The sequence below is a fragment of the Sinocyclocheilus rhinocerous genome, unplaced genomic scaffold (genome assembly GCF_001515625.1).
Source record: "Sinocyclocheilus rhinocerous isolate Xijiao unplaced genomic scaffold, SAMN03320098_v1.1 scaffold781, whole genome shotgun sequence".
NCBI lineage: Eukaryota > Metazoa > Chordata > Actinopteri > Cypriniformes > Cyprinidae > Sinocyclocheilus > Sinocyclocheilus rhinocerous.
Genome location: NW_015658395.1, coordinates 1,789,360 through 1,807,177, shown reverse-complemented (window position 1 = coordinate 1,807,177; position 17,818 = coordinate 1,789,360). Strand labels below are relative to the sequence as shown.

Below are 17,818 nucleotides of genomic sequence, written 5' to 3'. Positions count from 1 at the left end.
AAAGGCAAAGCAGGATACCCAGGGCTCGGTTTACACCTATCGCCATTTCTAGCCACTGGGGGACCATAGGCAGGCTAGGGGAACTCATATTAATGTTAAAAAACCTCATAAAGTGAAATTTTCATGCCATGGGACCTTTAAAGGATGTTTATACTGTAAAACAAAACCAAGATACTGCTGAAGGATTTTTTTTCCCAAATGTCATATGTACAAGAGGCATTGTGATGGGGAATATGGAGTGTTAATATTTCAGCCTGCTTGAGCCTGATATCTGATCAGAGCTACTGATTGTATCATGGGAAGTCGTTTTGATGCTCTGCTTGGTGCCATTGTTGTTATTGTTCTGCTTTTGCTGACTATCTCTGCATGCCAGCTCTGGCCCAGCATCTGGAATTGTGCCTTGATTGTCAGCCAAAAAGTATATTACTGGCACAACATGCCCTTTTGAATCTTCTGAATAGTGCCATTGGTAAGACCGAAATAAATAGTTGTCTTTTGGCACTTTTATTATATTCAAAACACAGTTTACCCAAAAAATGAACCCAAGACTCTTTACAGAGGTGCCAAGAGTGACTGATTTTGCTTACCCGCTCCAGGAGTCGCCTCTTCTTCTTTGTAGTGCTCATCGTGCCACTGCATGGTTAGATGGTAACTGAGCATCACCTCCCACAAGGCCTTGCAGAGGTCAGTCAAGCAGGGGATGTAGCTGTCTGTGGTTATGTGCTGGGGTGACTTCAAAACCTCTGAGAATCTCCAGCATTCCTTGGAACACTATAATTAGAAATAATACCATAGAGACAACAAAACAAGCTCCTGTCTGGGATGAAGGATCTGTATATCAAATCAGGAGGTGGGCTGTGTACAAAGTAAAATACAGTTTGAATCAACTTTGACTTCGGTGACACCAGCGTTCTCAGAGGAGCCGACATACTTCCTTTGGTCAGTGCGATTTGTGGCCGGGGAAAGCTGACATAAACTTTGCCGTGTCTAGAACCGCTGCATTGCCGACTCATCCATACACATATTCATCAATGCTGTCAGCAGTGAGATGCTGGAGCTTGATCACTGCCTTTTCTTCTTAACCAAGCTTGGAAGCTCTGCAAACTGCTGGAGCCTGGTTAATTACGATCGGCCTGAGGCTCGTCGAGGCTGTTTTTGAAGGCAAGGGAACGGCACATAGCAACATGGCTTCCAGCTGTGGAAAAGCTAACAGTTTTTGTGCTTTAGTTACAATTTATGTATTACCGTCATCACTTTTTTTACTACCGAACCAGTGTTGCTGCAAGGCTTATTTGTAAGTTTACCAATGGACTCTGTAAATTAGGCTCCACAATAGAAGCCTTTCAGCTTCTGATTGTCTATTGCCAAACATTTACCTAATTAACTTTACTAAAGCTTTACCAAGGATACGATTGAGGTCACTGCGTAGGAACTTTAAATATGTGAACAACATTTACATAGCTGATGGCATAAAATTAAACTTTAGTGCGGGAAACTATCAAATTGAATTGTCCACTAAATCTTGAGCCATAGGAAAACAAAAATGTAGCACAACTTTACCTGCCAACTTTACCTTAGTTAATAGCAGTATTTCCGATTTGAAATTCAATACCTGTGCTAACGTGAGATTAAAATGCTATAATATTAAATATTAAACTTGTATGTAAAATGTAAATATGCAATATGCATTTAAATACATATGCATTTAAGTAAATATGCATGACAAAAGACAAAAAGTTAATCTTGTACTTTTACGAAAATATTAATAAATCTATTCAGTCCATATTTAACCTGCTGTGAGTACAAGAAGATCACAAGCTCTGATAAGTTTTATAAGTTTTCATAATTTTAATTAACTGTGCTTTTATTTTCTGCTTCAGATAAATAAATAAATTGTTTGTTGCCTTTTAAATACACTACCACTCAAAGGTTTGCGGTCAGGAAAAGGTTTTTTTTAATGTTTTTAAAAGATGTCTCTTATGCTTACAATGCTGCATTTATTGGATCAAAAACACAGTAAAGCAAGTAATACTGTGAAATATTATTACCAATTAAATAATGGTTTCTATTTAAATAGTTTTTAAAATGATCAAAAATAATCAAAGCTCAATTTTCAGCAGTCATTACTCCAGTCTTCAGTTTCACATGATTCTTCAGAAATCATTCTAATATGGTGTTCAACAAACTATTCTCAATGTTGAAAACTGAGTTCTGATAAATATTTTTGTGGAAATTGCGATGCATTTTTCAGCATTTGATAAATAGAAACTTAACAGTTGAACAGTGAAAAGTATTTATTTCTTTTAAAACAATATCAGTTCAAACTAAATTATGAAAAAGTTACTAGGTTCATAAATATACAAACTGTTTCGTCACAGTAGTTTTGTATCTGACAAAGACGAGTAATAGGCAAGGAAAATCACAAATTCTTGAGAAAACGGAAGCTCCCAAACATAAATGAACACTTCTGAACACTTTGACCACATTCATTAAATTGAAAGCCCTGTTTTGACCCAGTACTCAAGAACCAGTGTGTCCAAAAAAAAAACATCAGCTGTTTCCCTCTGTTTTAAGAGACATTTAGTCAAGACTACAACTTAAAATCACACTCGTTGCACAAATTGAGACTTTAACAAACAATCAAATGAATAAAACACTCATTCACCTTTTGTATTCACATACTGAGACACAATGCGACCTGATCCGAGTGGCTGCAATAAATCTAATTAGGCCTGTGCTGCATACAGAAAAAGCTTTGGGCATTTAGAGGTGATTCATCACTTACGGTAATTCTGCAGTAACAGATAAACAAGCTCATATGAAACCATCCCACACAACTCATTACACTAGAGCGGCTCCGACTAATGCAATGAACTGTGGCTCAAGTATTACACCGAAGGAAATGCGTAACACATTGCCAAAGCTGCCAAAATGTAATACTCAAGGCCGAAAACAAGAATTATATGAGCCATTCGTCTCATTTGAAGTTGATTAATTGTTTTGGACAGCTTCATCCCTTCTTTGAATAAAGTTGTATGGCTGCCATCATTGAGCGTAAGGAGATACGTGGATGCTCAGCTGGATTAACACTGATCTAGTGGTTACTACACAGGAAGTATAGTATACTAATTGATGTCTAATGACTCCTGTAGGTAAGCAGAGGGAGAAGTCAGCCATCTCATTCAAACAATCAATCCCTCAACCTCTCCAGATGACTTCCTGCTATTGGGATCGAGGCATTGTTGCCTGGCAACTGAGCGATGGTGGAGAGAAAGGAGGATAAATGTCTTTCTAATCTCAAAGGAGTCTTATTAGACAGATGGACATTTATAGCTGATATTTTGATAAGAACGTTTCACGCTCTGTATGGGATTCAGGCAGGTGCACAGAAACCGATTCAGGTCAGTGACTTCATCCAATGGTGAGGTGGGAATTACATCCGAAAACATGAGAAAGTTCTTTCATGTACTCTTGATTTTTTCCTCCCTATAGTCTCAAAGACGTCACTGGGGTTGTTTCAGTGCTCATCGCTATTTGCTCAGATAACAAATGTGGAGTACAGACCTGGGTGACAGAGGTGACCACCTTCCTAAATACAACCAAATTGTACCCATTGTCAAATATGACTGTAGTAAATATCTTAAAAGTAAAGAAGAATGAAAACAAAGCGAGAGGGAATGATGTGCTGCTGCCGTCAGCAGGCTGTAAACATGTGAAGTCAGCAAATCTCTTTGGCTTCTTCTCTATTATAACCAAGCTCAAGAAGTCACACCAGAGATGGCAGAGCTGGAGAGGCTCAGCCAGGGTCAAGGGGTTTTCTAGTTCCTCAGGAACAGGACGTTAGGATCACATACTATTTATAATATTAGGCTACTTTTTTTTTAGACATGCGTTTTTCTCTTTTTTGCCGTTACATTTATCGCTGGTCCTTTATTACATACACCCACACATTTTTCAGAGCTACATCTCAAATGGCTTAAAATCCTTTAAAGTTTTATAAGGAAGAGCAACAACCAATTATATTTACATGCATCAATATAATATTACATGTGATGCAAATGTCAAAATGTATTATTTTGCATTATGCATTATGGTAGAAGTATTTTTAGGTCATAACATAGTACTGTGCAAGGAACTCCATGAAAATGTCATTATTTTTCAAAAATTTGCCCCTGTAACTATAATGTGTGTGAAAGGAAATATAAGCTGTTGGTCAAGTTGAGTCATGCATTTCCAACACTGTAAAATTGTTTTGTTTAGTTTTTTTGGGAAAAAAAAAAGATTATTGGAGTATGTTTTACAACAAAACAAAACATGTTTAATTTAACATGTTACTTGCTGTTTCTTTCAGTTAAAATTATTTTTAAAGGAGACCTATTATGCCACTTTTTTCAATATGTAATGTAAGTCTCAGGTGTCCCCAGAATGTGTATGTGAAATTTCAGCTCAAAATACCCCGTAGATGATTATATCATTTTGAAAATGCCTATTTTGAGTAGAAGCAGAAACACGCTGTTTTTTTGCATGTCTCTTTAAATGCAAATGAGCTGCTGCTCCCCGCCCCCTTTTCCAGAATAGGGCTGTGCCTTTACAGCTCCTTCCTCAGCATACTCTGCCAAAAAACATTTGTTTAGTTTTGATTATCATGTCTATTGCGCTGAAATCATGCGTTTTAAAGCCATCAGTTTAAACTTCTGATATACGGTTTTCTGAGCGCTGAGAAGTTTATGTTAAAAACACACGAGTTAGAAAAACAGTCGGTTATGTCTGTTTGGGTTGGTAGATGCACCAGGGACCTGATTATAGCACTTAAACACGGAAAAAATATCAGACTTTCATGATATGTCACCTTTAAATTTACTAGCAATTTATGAGTGAAGGTTGTTTCTACAATTTTTTATTTTTTTTACTGAATGAGTCTGCGTTGCATGAATCACATACACAACAACATATTTATCCGATTAACACAGTAATGATGGTTCATCTTCCCACATGACTATCAAATGAAGGGAGAGCAATTAGTCTGGTGCAGGATTGGCGCTTAGAAAATAGCTCAGGACAGACCTAAACATCAGCTTTGGAAATCTCTCTGTGCGCTGCTCAAACTGCAACTGCTTCACTAAGAGTCAAAAGTCAATGAGGCACTTTCTACCCAAATGCTGATCTCTGACACCTCTCCAGAGAGGGAAAACGGATGTGAAAAAAAGCTGAACTGACCCGATTCTTTACGAGGGTTTATTGAAATGCAAGTCAGTTTCTATAAACGCCCTTACCTGAGCTTTACATCTAACACTGCACCTTAGGGGAACCTTTTGGGGAAACATTTAACCTACTGCATTAGTATGTGGTCAATATTCACATATACAGAAAGAACGACAACACGTTTCTTAGTTCAGCACGACAGCTCATGAAGCTCTATTCATTAATGTGCAGCCTCATCTTGAAGTTTGTAACCTTCATTCATCCTTTAGATTAGACTGAGCTCAAAAATGCCTACTTAGTGTCAGGTCGCATCCTCAATGAATCTGAAAACTGCTGTATGTGCGGCCTTCGTTATTAGCTACATCAATGTAGCTTCCCTGTGTCTTAATGAACAGAATCAATCAAACGTTCCCACGTTTGGAACTTCCACTGACAAAACTCTGCATGCAGTCCTTGCGTGAGAGTCAGTTCTCAAAATGTGGCATCATCAGAGATGCCACGGATAACAGTTTGCACATATTTACTATTCAGGAGGCTGGCAGTTCAGAATATGACAGCTTGATAGCACAGAATAAGAAAGACAGCAAGACAGCTCAGAAGATAATTGCTAAAGCTATTAATATAACTAGGGGTGGGAAGCAAGAACCGATTCTCATTCAAAATCTATTTTTAACCAAATACAGGATTACAGCGCACAATACTGCTACTGGATGTATAGTGTGATTGTATACAGCATGACTGGTTCAGTGCAATTCCTGAATAATGTGCTTGTGTGCTGATACTTGTTAAAGACTTTTATTGAAACCATGCAAAAAAAAAAAGAACTCTAACTTTTTGCAAATCTGCATGGATAAAATTTTATTCCTGAAGTGAAATTCTACATCACATGGACTCCTTATTTAAAAGACTTAATTTTTGTCCATGTAAGAACACCAAACAATGGTAATTATGACTGCTAATTTCTGAACAAATGACTCTTATCAGTTGGTTCCTTTTAGTAAATTAAAAACATACAGCACAATTAGTCTGATTTCCAATCAAATTATTCTTATGAACTGGTGCTTTTTAATTAATCAAAATCATACACAGAGGTGCACATAAGTGGTCCGCAGGTCACTCCGCATGCGCGACCAAAATAAAAAATACGCTGTGTAAATAAGTTCAGAGCGCGCATTTGTGTACCGACATGGATGACAGCTGTTAATGCACAATTACCATTTTAGATCGACAAACTGTACTGTATAAGATTTCTATTCAAATTGAAAGCATAAATCTAGGCTATCCGCTGCTGTTTTCAAAGCACAATGCAAAACTGTGACATTTAATTCAGTGACGCTCTTCAATCGGCAGCGCTAAACCCAGAAGCGCATATACTTACTTGCCGGCAACCCGTCAAAATAAAAGCCTGCTGATTTTAAGGTTGCAAATGAAAATGAAAATTCATATAAAAACAAGGAAGAAAGAAAAAAAGAAGTAAATATTAGCATTTTATTTTTAAGTTTACTATAAAAGAACTGCATTTGTATTTAATATTCCCTTTTTATTTTAAAATATAATAGTATTATCACACTTTATTATTTTGTTTATTATTTTATTATAAAAAAAACCTAACTAAATGAAGTGCAATAATATTATCACTTTTATTAATTTATTTTTTATAGTTATATTTAATGGGTCATACTATGTGCAGTGTGAGGACCAAACCAAATCTCCAGGTTCTCTTATGAGAACCAGGCTGAAAAACTTATGTGCACCCCTGATCATACAGCACCTACAGCGTAGTCCAATTCTCAAATAAATTGCTCTTATAAGCTGGTTCTTTTTAATAAATCAAAAGCAGTGCATGGCCAGTCAGTGTAGTCTGATTTCCGAACAAAAGCCTTTTTTTTTTACTGAATCAAAAACATACAGTACAGGCACTGCCATTTCCAATCACATGACACTTATGAGTAGGTTATTTTTAGTAAATTTAATGTTTAAACCAGAAACATAAATTGCTACATACTTTACCATTAAGAAACTGTAATATTTAAAAAGTAGAGGCTCTGATCTTTACTTTGGTGTATTGCAAATTCAAATATTCATACAGCAAAATATTCTGGAGGCCATCAAATTTTAGTGAAAATCATCAAAGTGGCTGGCAACTTTTTTCAAAAATGCTGGCGGGGAAAGAGTTAAGAGTTTTAGCAAATCAAAAACAATCAAAATCAGCACCAACAAATGTAGTTCAAATAAATAACTCTTACGGTTCTTGTTAGAGAACCAAAAATATTCAGAGCCAAAAGTGTAGTCTGATTCCAAAATGAACAACTATTATGAGCGGTTTCTTTTTAGACTAAATTACTAAACCAAGTTATCAGTCATGCTTGACTCAAAATGGAATCAGAATAGTTAAGAGGAGTCAGACTCTACAAAAACCACCTTGAACTATTAAAATGCACTTATTTTCCAATGCACATCCTGTTGAACAATTATAAATGGGATTATATGATGTATAGTACTGAGATACATGAGAATAACCTTTTGTAGAGATGGACAGCAGGGTTAGAGGTGGAGAGGGAGGTAAAGAGAAGCTGATGTTATCGGCACACTCTCATGAAGTACTCATGTTCAGCTGCAAGGTCAATAACCACTATGGCCCTTCGAGAGCTCTCCAAAATATGAATGTGAGGGATTCATTCAACTACACTGATGGTAAATAACACTGATACTCAGCTATGATGTAACTTGCAGAGAGTGTGCAATTTTTAACATTTGTTTTACCTTTGTTAATGTTCACAAACAGGGCCTTTCTCACTTTTGTTCATCTACCTCACTCATTGCCCAAAGCCGAGTATGGAGAGCACAGGAGATCTCTGAAGGGATGGGATAATGATAGTTTCATGTAAAATTCATGTAGTGCTCTGCATTATGATGTGACCTTTGGAGCGTTCCAGTTACACTGCATTTTAATTCCCACGCTGTGGTTCAAAGTTCAGGTCTGAAGTGATTGTCATTAGCATACCTCTCGTCGTGTTTACTTTATGACGACTAGACGCTCAGGAGAGTTTGAGAGCCGGAAGGATGACGCATTGTCCACGGTGCTCAAGACAAATTAATCTGCAATATTTGCCTTGCTGTGAGATGAGAAGAAAGACAAAATCTAGGAAAATCTGTCTTGGGGCAAAACCCAGACACAGGATTCATTTTCTTTCCCCTCCAGAGGTTCAAAGGGCCACCGTATCCAGAACGGAAACTGAAATGAGCAACGCTGCATCTGACTGAGAAAATACTGTTGTCGTTTTTAGCATATGTTTCAAAGCAACATCTCAGAGAAGGAAAATCAAAAGATTTTATCAGCTGAGCAGACACCTCAGGCAGCGTCAACCCGTGTCTGAGTGTTAAAGGCATAGCACATCTTGCTAAATTTCTCAGTGCTAAAATATGTATATGGCCCACACAAGCAATCACATTACAGCATGATCTGTCAGGTTGCCGCTTATGAGATCAAAAACAAAGTTTGGGAGGAATGGACTGGGTGTCAAAGGAAGTCATCAAACCAAGGCAAAATAAGACCACATAAATCATCCAAGGTAGAATACCTTTTAAACGTCCGAGGTCGGGAACACTACGTTTTTGATTGACATTTATTTGATGAAAAATACAGCCAATATTATGAAATATACAATATAAAATAGCTGTTTTCTATTTTAATATATTTTAAAATCAATTTAAAACCAACATTTTCAGTATCATTACTCCATGATCCTTCAGAAATCATTCTAATATGCTGATTTGCTGCTCAAGAAACATTATGATCAAAGTTGAAAAGTGTTGTACTGCTTAAATTTTTTGTGGAAACAGTGATACTTTTTCAGGATTCCTTGATGAATAGAAAGTTTGAAATAGATTTGAAATAGAATTTTTGTAGCAATGATAAAGTTCTTAGTGTCGCTTTTGATCCATTTAATGCATCATTGCTGAATTTAAAAAATAATAACAATAATTTCTTCAAACAAACAAACAAAAAAATCTTAGTGACCCCAGAATTTGGAACAGTAGTGTATAAACACTCAAGAGGGGCAAAACAAAGCTTCCTTTCCAAATCATTCACTTACTTGGCATTAATGCTAAGCGCATTGAGTTCTGTGCAAACATCTGTTGATCGTACCAGCTGAACTTGAACATAAGGGCTATGTTTTACCTCAGATCAGCAGATATAGCAAATATTCCCTTCTGACTCTCAAATATAGTACAGCTAAGCCTACGCCAACTATTTGAGCTCTGAGCCAATAGTAGGTTGTTGAAAGACTTCACATACTTCAACTCTAGATATGGAATACGGTGTGCATATTAATTATAGAGAAGTGAAACCAGGGCTATTACTCTTAAAATGTTTTGAAAGTGAGTTGAGAAAATGTTAAACAAACAGGAAATATGGGGTGGGGGAAAAAATCTATTTGACATAAACTGAATAGCAAAAACTTGTTAATGTGTCAATGACAAACAAAAAAGTTGAAATTTAAAGCATGTGCCAAGTTCCCACAAATATGCAACAAGGATGCATTAAATTGGTCACAAAAGCTTTCTATTTTAAATAAATGCTGTTCTTTTCCACAAAAAATATTAATCAGCACAACTGTTCACAGCATAATAATAATAAATGTTACTTGAGCACCAAATCAGCATATTAACATGATTTCTGAAGGATCATGTGATACTGAAGACTGGAATAACGGCTGCTGAAAATTCAGCTTCGCATCACAGGAATAGATGTTCATTATAGAATGGGTTTATTCAAGAATGAATTGCATTTTTAATTAACTTTTGAATAAAGTAATAAATTCAGACTCAATTCAATTCATATACAAAGAGTGTCATGTCACTGACCCACTATAAAGCCCCGTTCACACCAAGAACGATAACTATAAAGATAACGATATTAGCGTCCACACCAGCGAACGATATCGTCTGTTTATTCTAAGCGCACGCACGTCTGCCGCTTTAAATTCTTGAGCTCGTCACAGCAGGACGGATTCTGATTGGCTGTCAATTTTTTATCGTTTATCAGCTGAAGAAAAATCGTTTTGAAAGTGATTGCAACGATATCGTTTCTCTTTGTCTTTATCGTTATAGTTGTGGTGTGGACTCAATATTCTTAATATTCTTTAATATTGAGAACGATTTTTAGAACTATATCTTTATCTTTATCTTTATAGTTATCGTCCTTGGTGTGAACGGGCCGTAAGAATAAAAAAAGAAAAGAAAATACAATTTTACAGAAATTAATAGCTAAAATCTTTCAGTTTAATATAAGAATAGTTATTGGGAGTCAAAGAAAAATTAAATAATCATTATCGGTAGTGCTCCATCAACAGGATGAGCTTAATATTATTTATCAATTATATAATCTCCCACTTGCAATATCATATGGTAATAAAATGACCCAGAAGAGATGACTGCAATTTTGTTTGTGATCTAAAGGTTCAGTGCTTCTATACAAATGCAAATGAGAATTTTAGTATCCAGGCTGAAGATGTAGTGGAACCGCATTTTGTGGTGAGTAGCTATAAGGTGCTTGGCAGAGACTCAAATTAATTGCTTCATGATTTGCTCATGAATGAGATCGCCTGCCCCATTCACCGTGCAATACGTTTCTCTCGCTACAGCTAGACAAATATACCCCATTTCCAAAGGCAGGAATCTAACCTATTTTACGCCCGTCTAAAGCACAATGAGAATGTAATCAATTAATGATTTCATGCTCAAGCAGTGAATTTGGTTTACAGTGACTTTTGGAAGTGACCTCTGTGTGTGTGTGTGTTGGTCAAGTTTATCTGATTTTCTCGGACATCCATCAACAGGAGGTATGGGAGAATGGATGGAGAATGGACGTACCGTGCAAAGGTCCTTGTACTGCATCTTCTGGAACTTGGTGTCGGCGTTGCCGGCGCACAACTCTACGTATCCCAGCACCACCTGGAAGACAGTGTTGTGGATGGCCTGGGTGAAGTGCATGTGCAGTTGATCCATGGCCGTCTGGGGAGAAAGAGGAAAGACAGGAATGACAGATTAACACTGGATCGTCTGTAGGAAGAGTTATTTTTTATACAGAAGTATTTTTATATAGCATATTCACAAAGGCATCAACGAAAAAAAAAAAAGAAAAATCAATATTATAACCTACCATTCTTTCTTGCATTGCGCAAAATGATATTTTTAAAGTGAACATCTCTGTATGTTTAAAACCTGCTGTATTGACTGTATTGACCTTTCTCCACAGTACTGCTTTGAAGCTAGCAGCTTTTCTTCTCACAACCATTAGATGCTTTCACCATCACAAAAAAACAAGAAATGGGGTTGTATCCTACAAAGCAACACATAAATAATAATAAAAAAAACACAAACCACAGTAAATAAATAAAAAACTACTTTAAAAAGTGTCCATGCACATTTTCTAATAAAGAACCACTAAATGGCTTTTAAACAGCCTGATTTCTTCCTTAATTATTATTTTTATCTTGTTTAACACTAAAAATATTTATAGTACATATTCTTAGAACAAGACCAATTTACTTGAGGTGTGAAATTATATAATAACTTGCTTCAAGTAATTATATAGATTTTATATATCTGTTCTTTTTGACTTTCTATTCATCAAAGAATCCTGAGGGGGGAAAAAAACCTCAGTTTCAACAACAACCCTAAGCAGTTTATTATTAAAATTTATCTTGAGCACCAAATCAGTATATTATGGCTGAATTATATCATGTTTTTACAATTTATTTTTGCTAAAAACTCCAAAACTGTATTTGACTTGACTCTGTTAAAAATCTCTTCAAAAGAGCTAACTGAATAAAAAGGTTTTGCTATAGAGTATGTAAAAGAATAATAAAAGCATTCTCTGAAATCAAGTCTTATAAGTGTACTTTGTTCTATGGATGTTCAGATATTTTTTTACTGGAAACTAGAAGAAAATGACAATGTATTTTCCCTGCCGAAGCAGATCTGTTTGAAGGTAAAACTTCTGGGTAACAGTGGGCCTGGCTCACACTCTCACAGGAGATTAATCATTACCCAGCTACATACTGAAGCTCAGTATGGTCCCAATGGGAAAAGAAACAGCTTTGCTACAACTTAATTACGCTTCTTCCCTCTCGCTTTCACTGCTTCCTTCTTCCTTCAGCCATGAGCGCATCCCTCCCTCGTCTTTGGCTGAATTCAATCAATCAAAAAGGCTATCAGGATATTCGCCTTCTCCTGCAGGCCAGTGTGTTCAAAAGCAGATAGGTGGAAATATTCAAAAATATTCAAACATATTTAAATGAAAATTATGGAGCTGATGGAGTCATCAACTTTTTCTGAATTTTTTCTGTGAGGGAAAATTAAAAAAAAAAAAAGAAACCTGAAAACATCAAACCGTAATAACATATCTAAAAGACAAATATGACGGAAATATTAATTGTGCGGAGAAAAACGAGCAATTACATCCATTAGATAGATTTAAAAAACAAGAAAAACAGAGAAGATGAAAAGATGGAGAATTAGATGTGCAGTCATTAGGCTAATTGCTGAGTTCATGGAACAGAGACTGAAAGAACAACAACTCTTTAGAGGCACAAACAAGAGTTTTAGCGAATGACGTACAAACTGAAACAAGGTTTGTGTTTGATTTGTTTTAAACTTTGAAGCTAGATGGTCAGTAAATATCTAGCTAAAAGCATGTTGGAACATCTTGGGTCAGATCTATGATGAAATATTCATCAGTGATGTCTCTTTAGAGTTGTGAAAATGGATTTCTATGAGAAAATGCATTTGAAATAATGGCAAAGGCTATTATAAGGCAGCAACTAATGCTAGTGTCTCAGTTTAATAATATTTTTTGCTTTTAAAAAGATTTTTTTTAAAAATGAAAAATTGAAAAGATGAGAAAAAAAATTTAATTGCACGTCAAATGACCAAACTTCTGTTTAAAATAACATAAAATAACTACATAAATATAGATATTTAAATAGCATTTAAAATAAATAAAATATATGAATGCATATTAATGCTATACAGGGGTCTATAAACATAGTAATATAAACTGCATGTAGCTTTTTAAATCAGAAAATGTAAAATTACTAAATTATAAATAATAGTTAAAAAACAAAAGCACAAACTGTGTTAACCTTTGTAAGGTATAACGTTGTACAGGAACATGCATTCTGAACATATTAACATTACTGTCTTCATGGATGTATTTTTACATATCTATATAAATTTCTGTATTATCTGACCTGTGAAGTATGACCAACATGAATTCTGAAATTACCTTAAACTTACTCAACAAACTGCAGAATGATGCATTTCCAATAACATTTATGCATTTAATGCATGGATTGTTCCTGACAACACTCAGCATCTAAGCCAAGGTCCAAAATTAACACTCACCAAGTGCCAAATGAGAGTAAATTCGGCACTAGTGAGCACTGATGGGAATAATGGCGTTATAAATAAATGGCGTAACGGTATTTTTTTCAGTAATGAGTAATCAAACGAATTATCGTTTCCCCCGTTACCATTACTGACGATAAAATGCGGCGTTACTATAATTAAGCTCACTGAAGCAGTTCTCACCCAAGTAGGCTCTCTCTCAGTCATAGGACCTGCAAAGTTTTTTTCTCTGGTGTGTGTGTTGGGGGATGGGGTGGGAGACAACCACATAACTGATGATGATTGGCTTAGGTAGAGTAAATTTCCATCGTTTGCCAACAAGAGGAAGAGTAGTGCGGGTGTTCACACACAAGCACATGCACAGTCGCACACACCAAGGAGTCAGAGTGATAGCAAGTCCAGCGAGTTCAAAGGTAGCATTCGCAAACTAGAAGTATTAGCACTACTTTTCCCTTGTTGAGGTGAAAGGCAAGAATGTTTATGTAGTTGTGGTCTGTGCAATAAGTATTAAAAGTTCTAAACCATCTGTTGTGTTTTATTGTTCCACTATAGTAATGATCATATTTGCAATAATTTGTTAGGTGTTTCTCACATGGTCCCACAGCAACATTAAAATAGTGTAGATTAGTGTACAATGTTTTATAATAATAATTTATTCTATTTAGTGTCCATTTCATTCATTTAACATTTAATATTGGGGGCTTCCAAGTTATTTGACATATTTGAATTTTAGTTTTAAAGTAACACAATAGCTACTTTCCCTGGTAATTAGTTACTTTTATAATGATGTAACTCAGTTACTATTTGTGAGAAGTAACTAGTAACTATAACTAATTACTTTTTTAAAGTAACACGCCCAACACTGCTAGTGAGTATGTGAAAAGGTGTAGCACAACAGATTATCCCATCTGGTGTGTTATATATAAATACACAACAGCGCTTTCTGGTCCTCGAATCTGATTGGCTGAAATGGTAAACTCCAACCGTTTACCATTTGTATCACTATATATATTCAGAGTGAAGCGCAGCACTGTGTTCTTTGACACGCAAGCAGCTCGTGATCTGATGTTTTCAGTATCTCGAAGCAGCTTGTTTCACACTAAAGACTGCTACAGTTAATATTAGTAGTAGTAAATACTAATATTTTACTTTACAGTACAATATTATTGTTATAGTAATATTTTTATTTATTAGAAAAATTCCTGCCTTCTTTTTGTCCTTTGCAGTTTGTTATATTAATTTTAAAGGAACTTTTACATTTGAAAGGATTTCAACTTTTCAACTATGGTTAATTTAAAACCTTAATTTTTATATTAAAACCGACAAAATCCATCCATGAATAGTTCATTAAAATTAATATTTTAATTAAAATTATTGCACTTTCTTTCGTTTGGTTGGTGAGTACAAGCTTTATTTAAATGACTTTGAATTAATAACACGAAACAGTTAAGTTATGCACTGAAGAAACCTCTCAAACACATTAAACCATATAAGCAATCTGTCAAAGCACCTGCATCAGTCGGCAACCACACGAAATGCAATACTAAGTAAATTATTTTCATAATCATAATTTATTGATTTTATCAATTACTTGTTGCAGTGGTACAGTTCTCAAAAGCTTGTTTTTCATAATTACTCCCTGCAAGGATTTGATCATGCATCCCAATTAAGTGTCCTGAATCACCTAATAATCTCTTCAGCCAGGGAATGACCCTCTCGGCGGTCTCCATGCAGAGAGCCGACTCTTAAAATCAGAATCTGTTTCAAGGGTTACGTATGAATCACACATCTTGGAGTCAGTCCTTCAGTAATTACAGGTTGATCGGCTTAAACACCCTCACTCAGTAACCGCAGATGAAACTGCCATAGTCTGGTCTGCAAACGGCAAATAAATTAAGTTCTTAGAGGTGTGTGTGAGTGTGAGCGAGTGAACGTCTCTGAATAAACACAGCGCAGCTGCCATCTACCCAAGAGGCTTTGGTGATCAAAGGACACGAGGAAGGCTCTTTTAGATGAGACAGGGGACGTCTCAGGACGCACATACTTGCATACTTAAACACAGTCAGGCTGATGGACAAACACACACAAAGAAATGCTTACAGACACACAAAGAACACACTATTTGGATAGGATTAGATTTTCAAATGACTGCGAGTTGTTGAATTGACAGTAAACAAAACTTTAATATAAAAAAGATCTCTATATTAATTACATAAATAATGTCTTGATAGCACTATTTATACCAGGGGTGCCCAACCCTGCTCCTGGCGATCGACTGTCCTGCAAAGTTTAGCTCCAACTCTAATCAAAGACACCTGCCTTTAATTTTTAAGTGATCCTGAAGACCCTAATTAGTTGCTTCAGGTGCGTTTGATTAGGGTTGGAGCTGAACTTTGCAGGACAGTCGATCGCCAGGAGCAGGGTTGGGCACCCCTGATTTATACAATTAATATTTTTTAATTAACTAATTTTGAATTAAAATTAAATAAAAATGTTAAATGTATTTCCTGTGATGTCAATGCAGAATTTCAGTAGCTATTACGTCACATGATCCTTCAGAAATCACTCTAATACGCTTATTTGATGCTCAAGAAACATTTTATTATCAATGTTAAAAATACAGCTTAATAAGTTTGTTGCAACTATGATACTTTTTTTAGGATTCTTTGATGAATACAGATTTATTTAAAATAATTTTTTTATAACATTAAAAACTCTTGATCAATTTAATGTGTCCTTAATGGATAAAAATATTAATGTTTAAAAACATTCTAACTGACCCCAAACTTCTGAAAGTATTTATATTCTATATACATATATAATTATATTATACATATTTGTACTGCTACAGTTGCTATTGGGAGCAGTGCATGATCAGACTACCTTTTATTCTTTTTAACAATGGATGGGATGCCAGCAATATTTGAACCTCCAACTGTTATTTTATCCAGAATGTTGGCAAAAAGGTCTAAATTCATAATGAAGGTGCACCAGGCAGCACAAGAGAAAATTTTGCTTTAGTTACAGTTTTCAAGGTCAAAATAAATGAGAAACATCATGAAAAAATAATAGACTGCATTCCCAGATACTTATATCCAGACAGGATTTCTCTAAAGACCTGAGTTAGCTGAAAAACAGAAGGTGATTTGCTCCATACATTAAGTTTTTTGAGGTTGTGTGAGAAACACACAGATATGTTCAATGCAGATGAGAATTAAATCACAAAGAATACCTGTGAAACATCTCAGAGAAAACTAGTCCTATCAATGTACACGTATACCATCATTAAAAAAAAAATCATATCAACTATTGTACAAATACACACCTTAAATTTCATCTGTTTGACAGAGCTATAACCTTGAGTGCTGTGAGCTGATGATTGGAGATCTCCATCTGAACAAAATTGTATTTATTTTCTAACAGTTTGTCCTGTTCTTGTTTTTTCTCTTTATCCAGTCATCTCACAAACACATGCAACCATGCGTGTTTAATACTTGAAAAAAGAAGATATTTAATCCTGTAGATCAATAGCAGAGCAGCAATAGTGGGAGATTTCTACCTGAACATCATTTTATAAGGGGATCATGGGAGAAGGCACCCCAGCAGGGGTAGGAGTCAGCTTATAATAAAACCAACAATGAGATATTTTTCCCGGATTCTGCTTTCAGTCACAGCTTTGCTTTCTTCTGGAAAAGAAAGGTGGAATACAGCACAGTGCACTTTTTCTTCTGGCAAATCCTGTGCCAGGTATGAATAATCTTCCCATTTTGGGGAGGAAAAAAAAAAAAGGAGAAAAGTGGTACGGAGAGGGGAGACAGAGTCAAGAAACACTGGCTAAAGCTGCGATGACTACGCCAATGATTTTATCTAGGCGAATATTTGTGATAACTGTGATTATTGTGCACTTGCAATTCAAATATGGCAATTTTACATGAATACAGAAATGCCATGAAAAGCACTTCAAATAAATGAACAAAGTACAAACGTCTCTGAAGCGCGTTGGAGTGCGTGTGCACGGTCTACGGTTGTTCATGCCTCTCTCAAAAAGTATAAACAAGCAGTTCAATGGCATTTTAAATGCAAAGTGCTTCGCTTTCATCTTATTTGATTAATGTTTGTATATGGCAAATACATTTGACTGATCCAGGTCAGATTGCTGCAAAATGATGAGTGAAAGTCAAGAATATATATATATATATAT

At 35.6% G+C, this 17,818-nt stretch overlaps 1 protein-coding gene across 2 annotated transcripts in view; it reads right to left on the bottom strand.

Annotated features, from left to right (window-relative positions):
• vps50 (VPS50 subunit of EARP/GARPII complex) overlaps positions 1 to 17,818 on the bottom strand; it is a 141,897-nt gene that overhangs the window by 82,960 nt on the left and 41,119 nt on the right. For both annotated transcript variants that reach the window (XM_016530397.1, XM_016530398.1), the window contains exons 12-13: positions 11,080 to 11,220; positions 588 to 723 (exon numbers count right to left, since the gene is read on the bottom strand). In XM_016530397.1, coding sequence (XP_016385883.1) covers positions 588 to 723; positions 11,080 to 11,220 — 277 coding nt within the window. The remainder of the gene's footprint in view (positions 1 to 587; positions 724 to 11,079; positions 11,221 to 17,818) is intronic.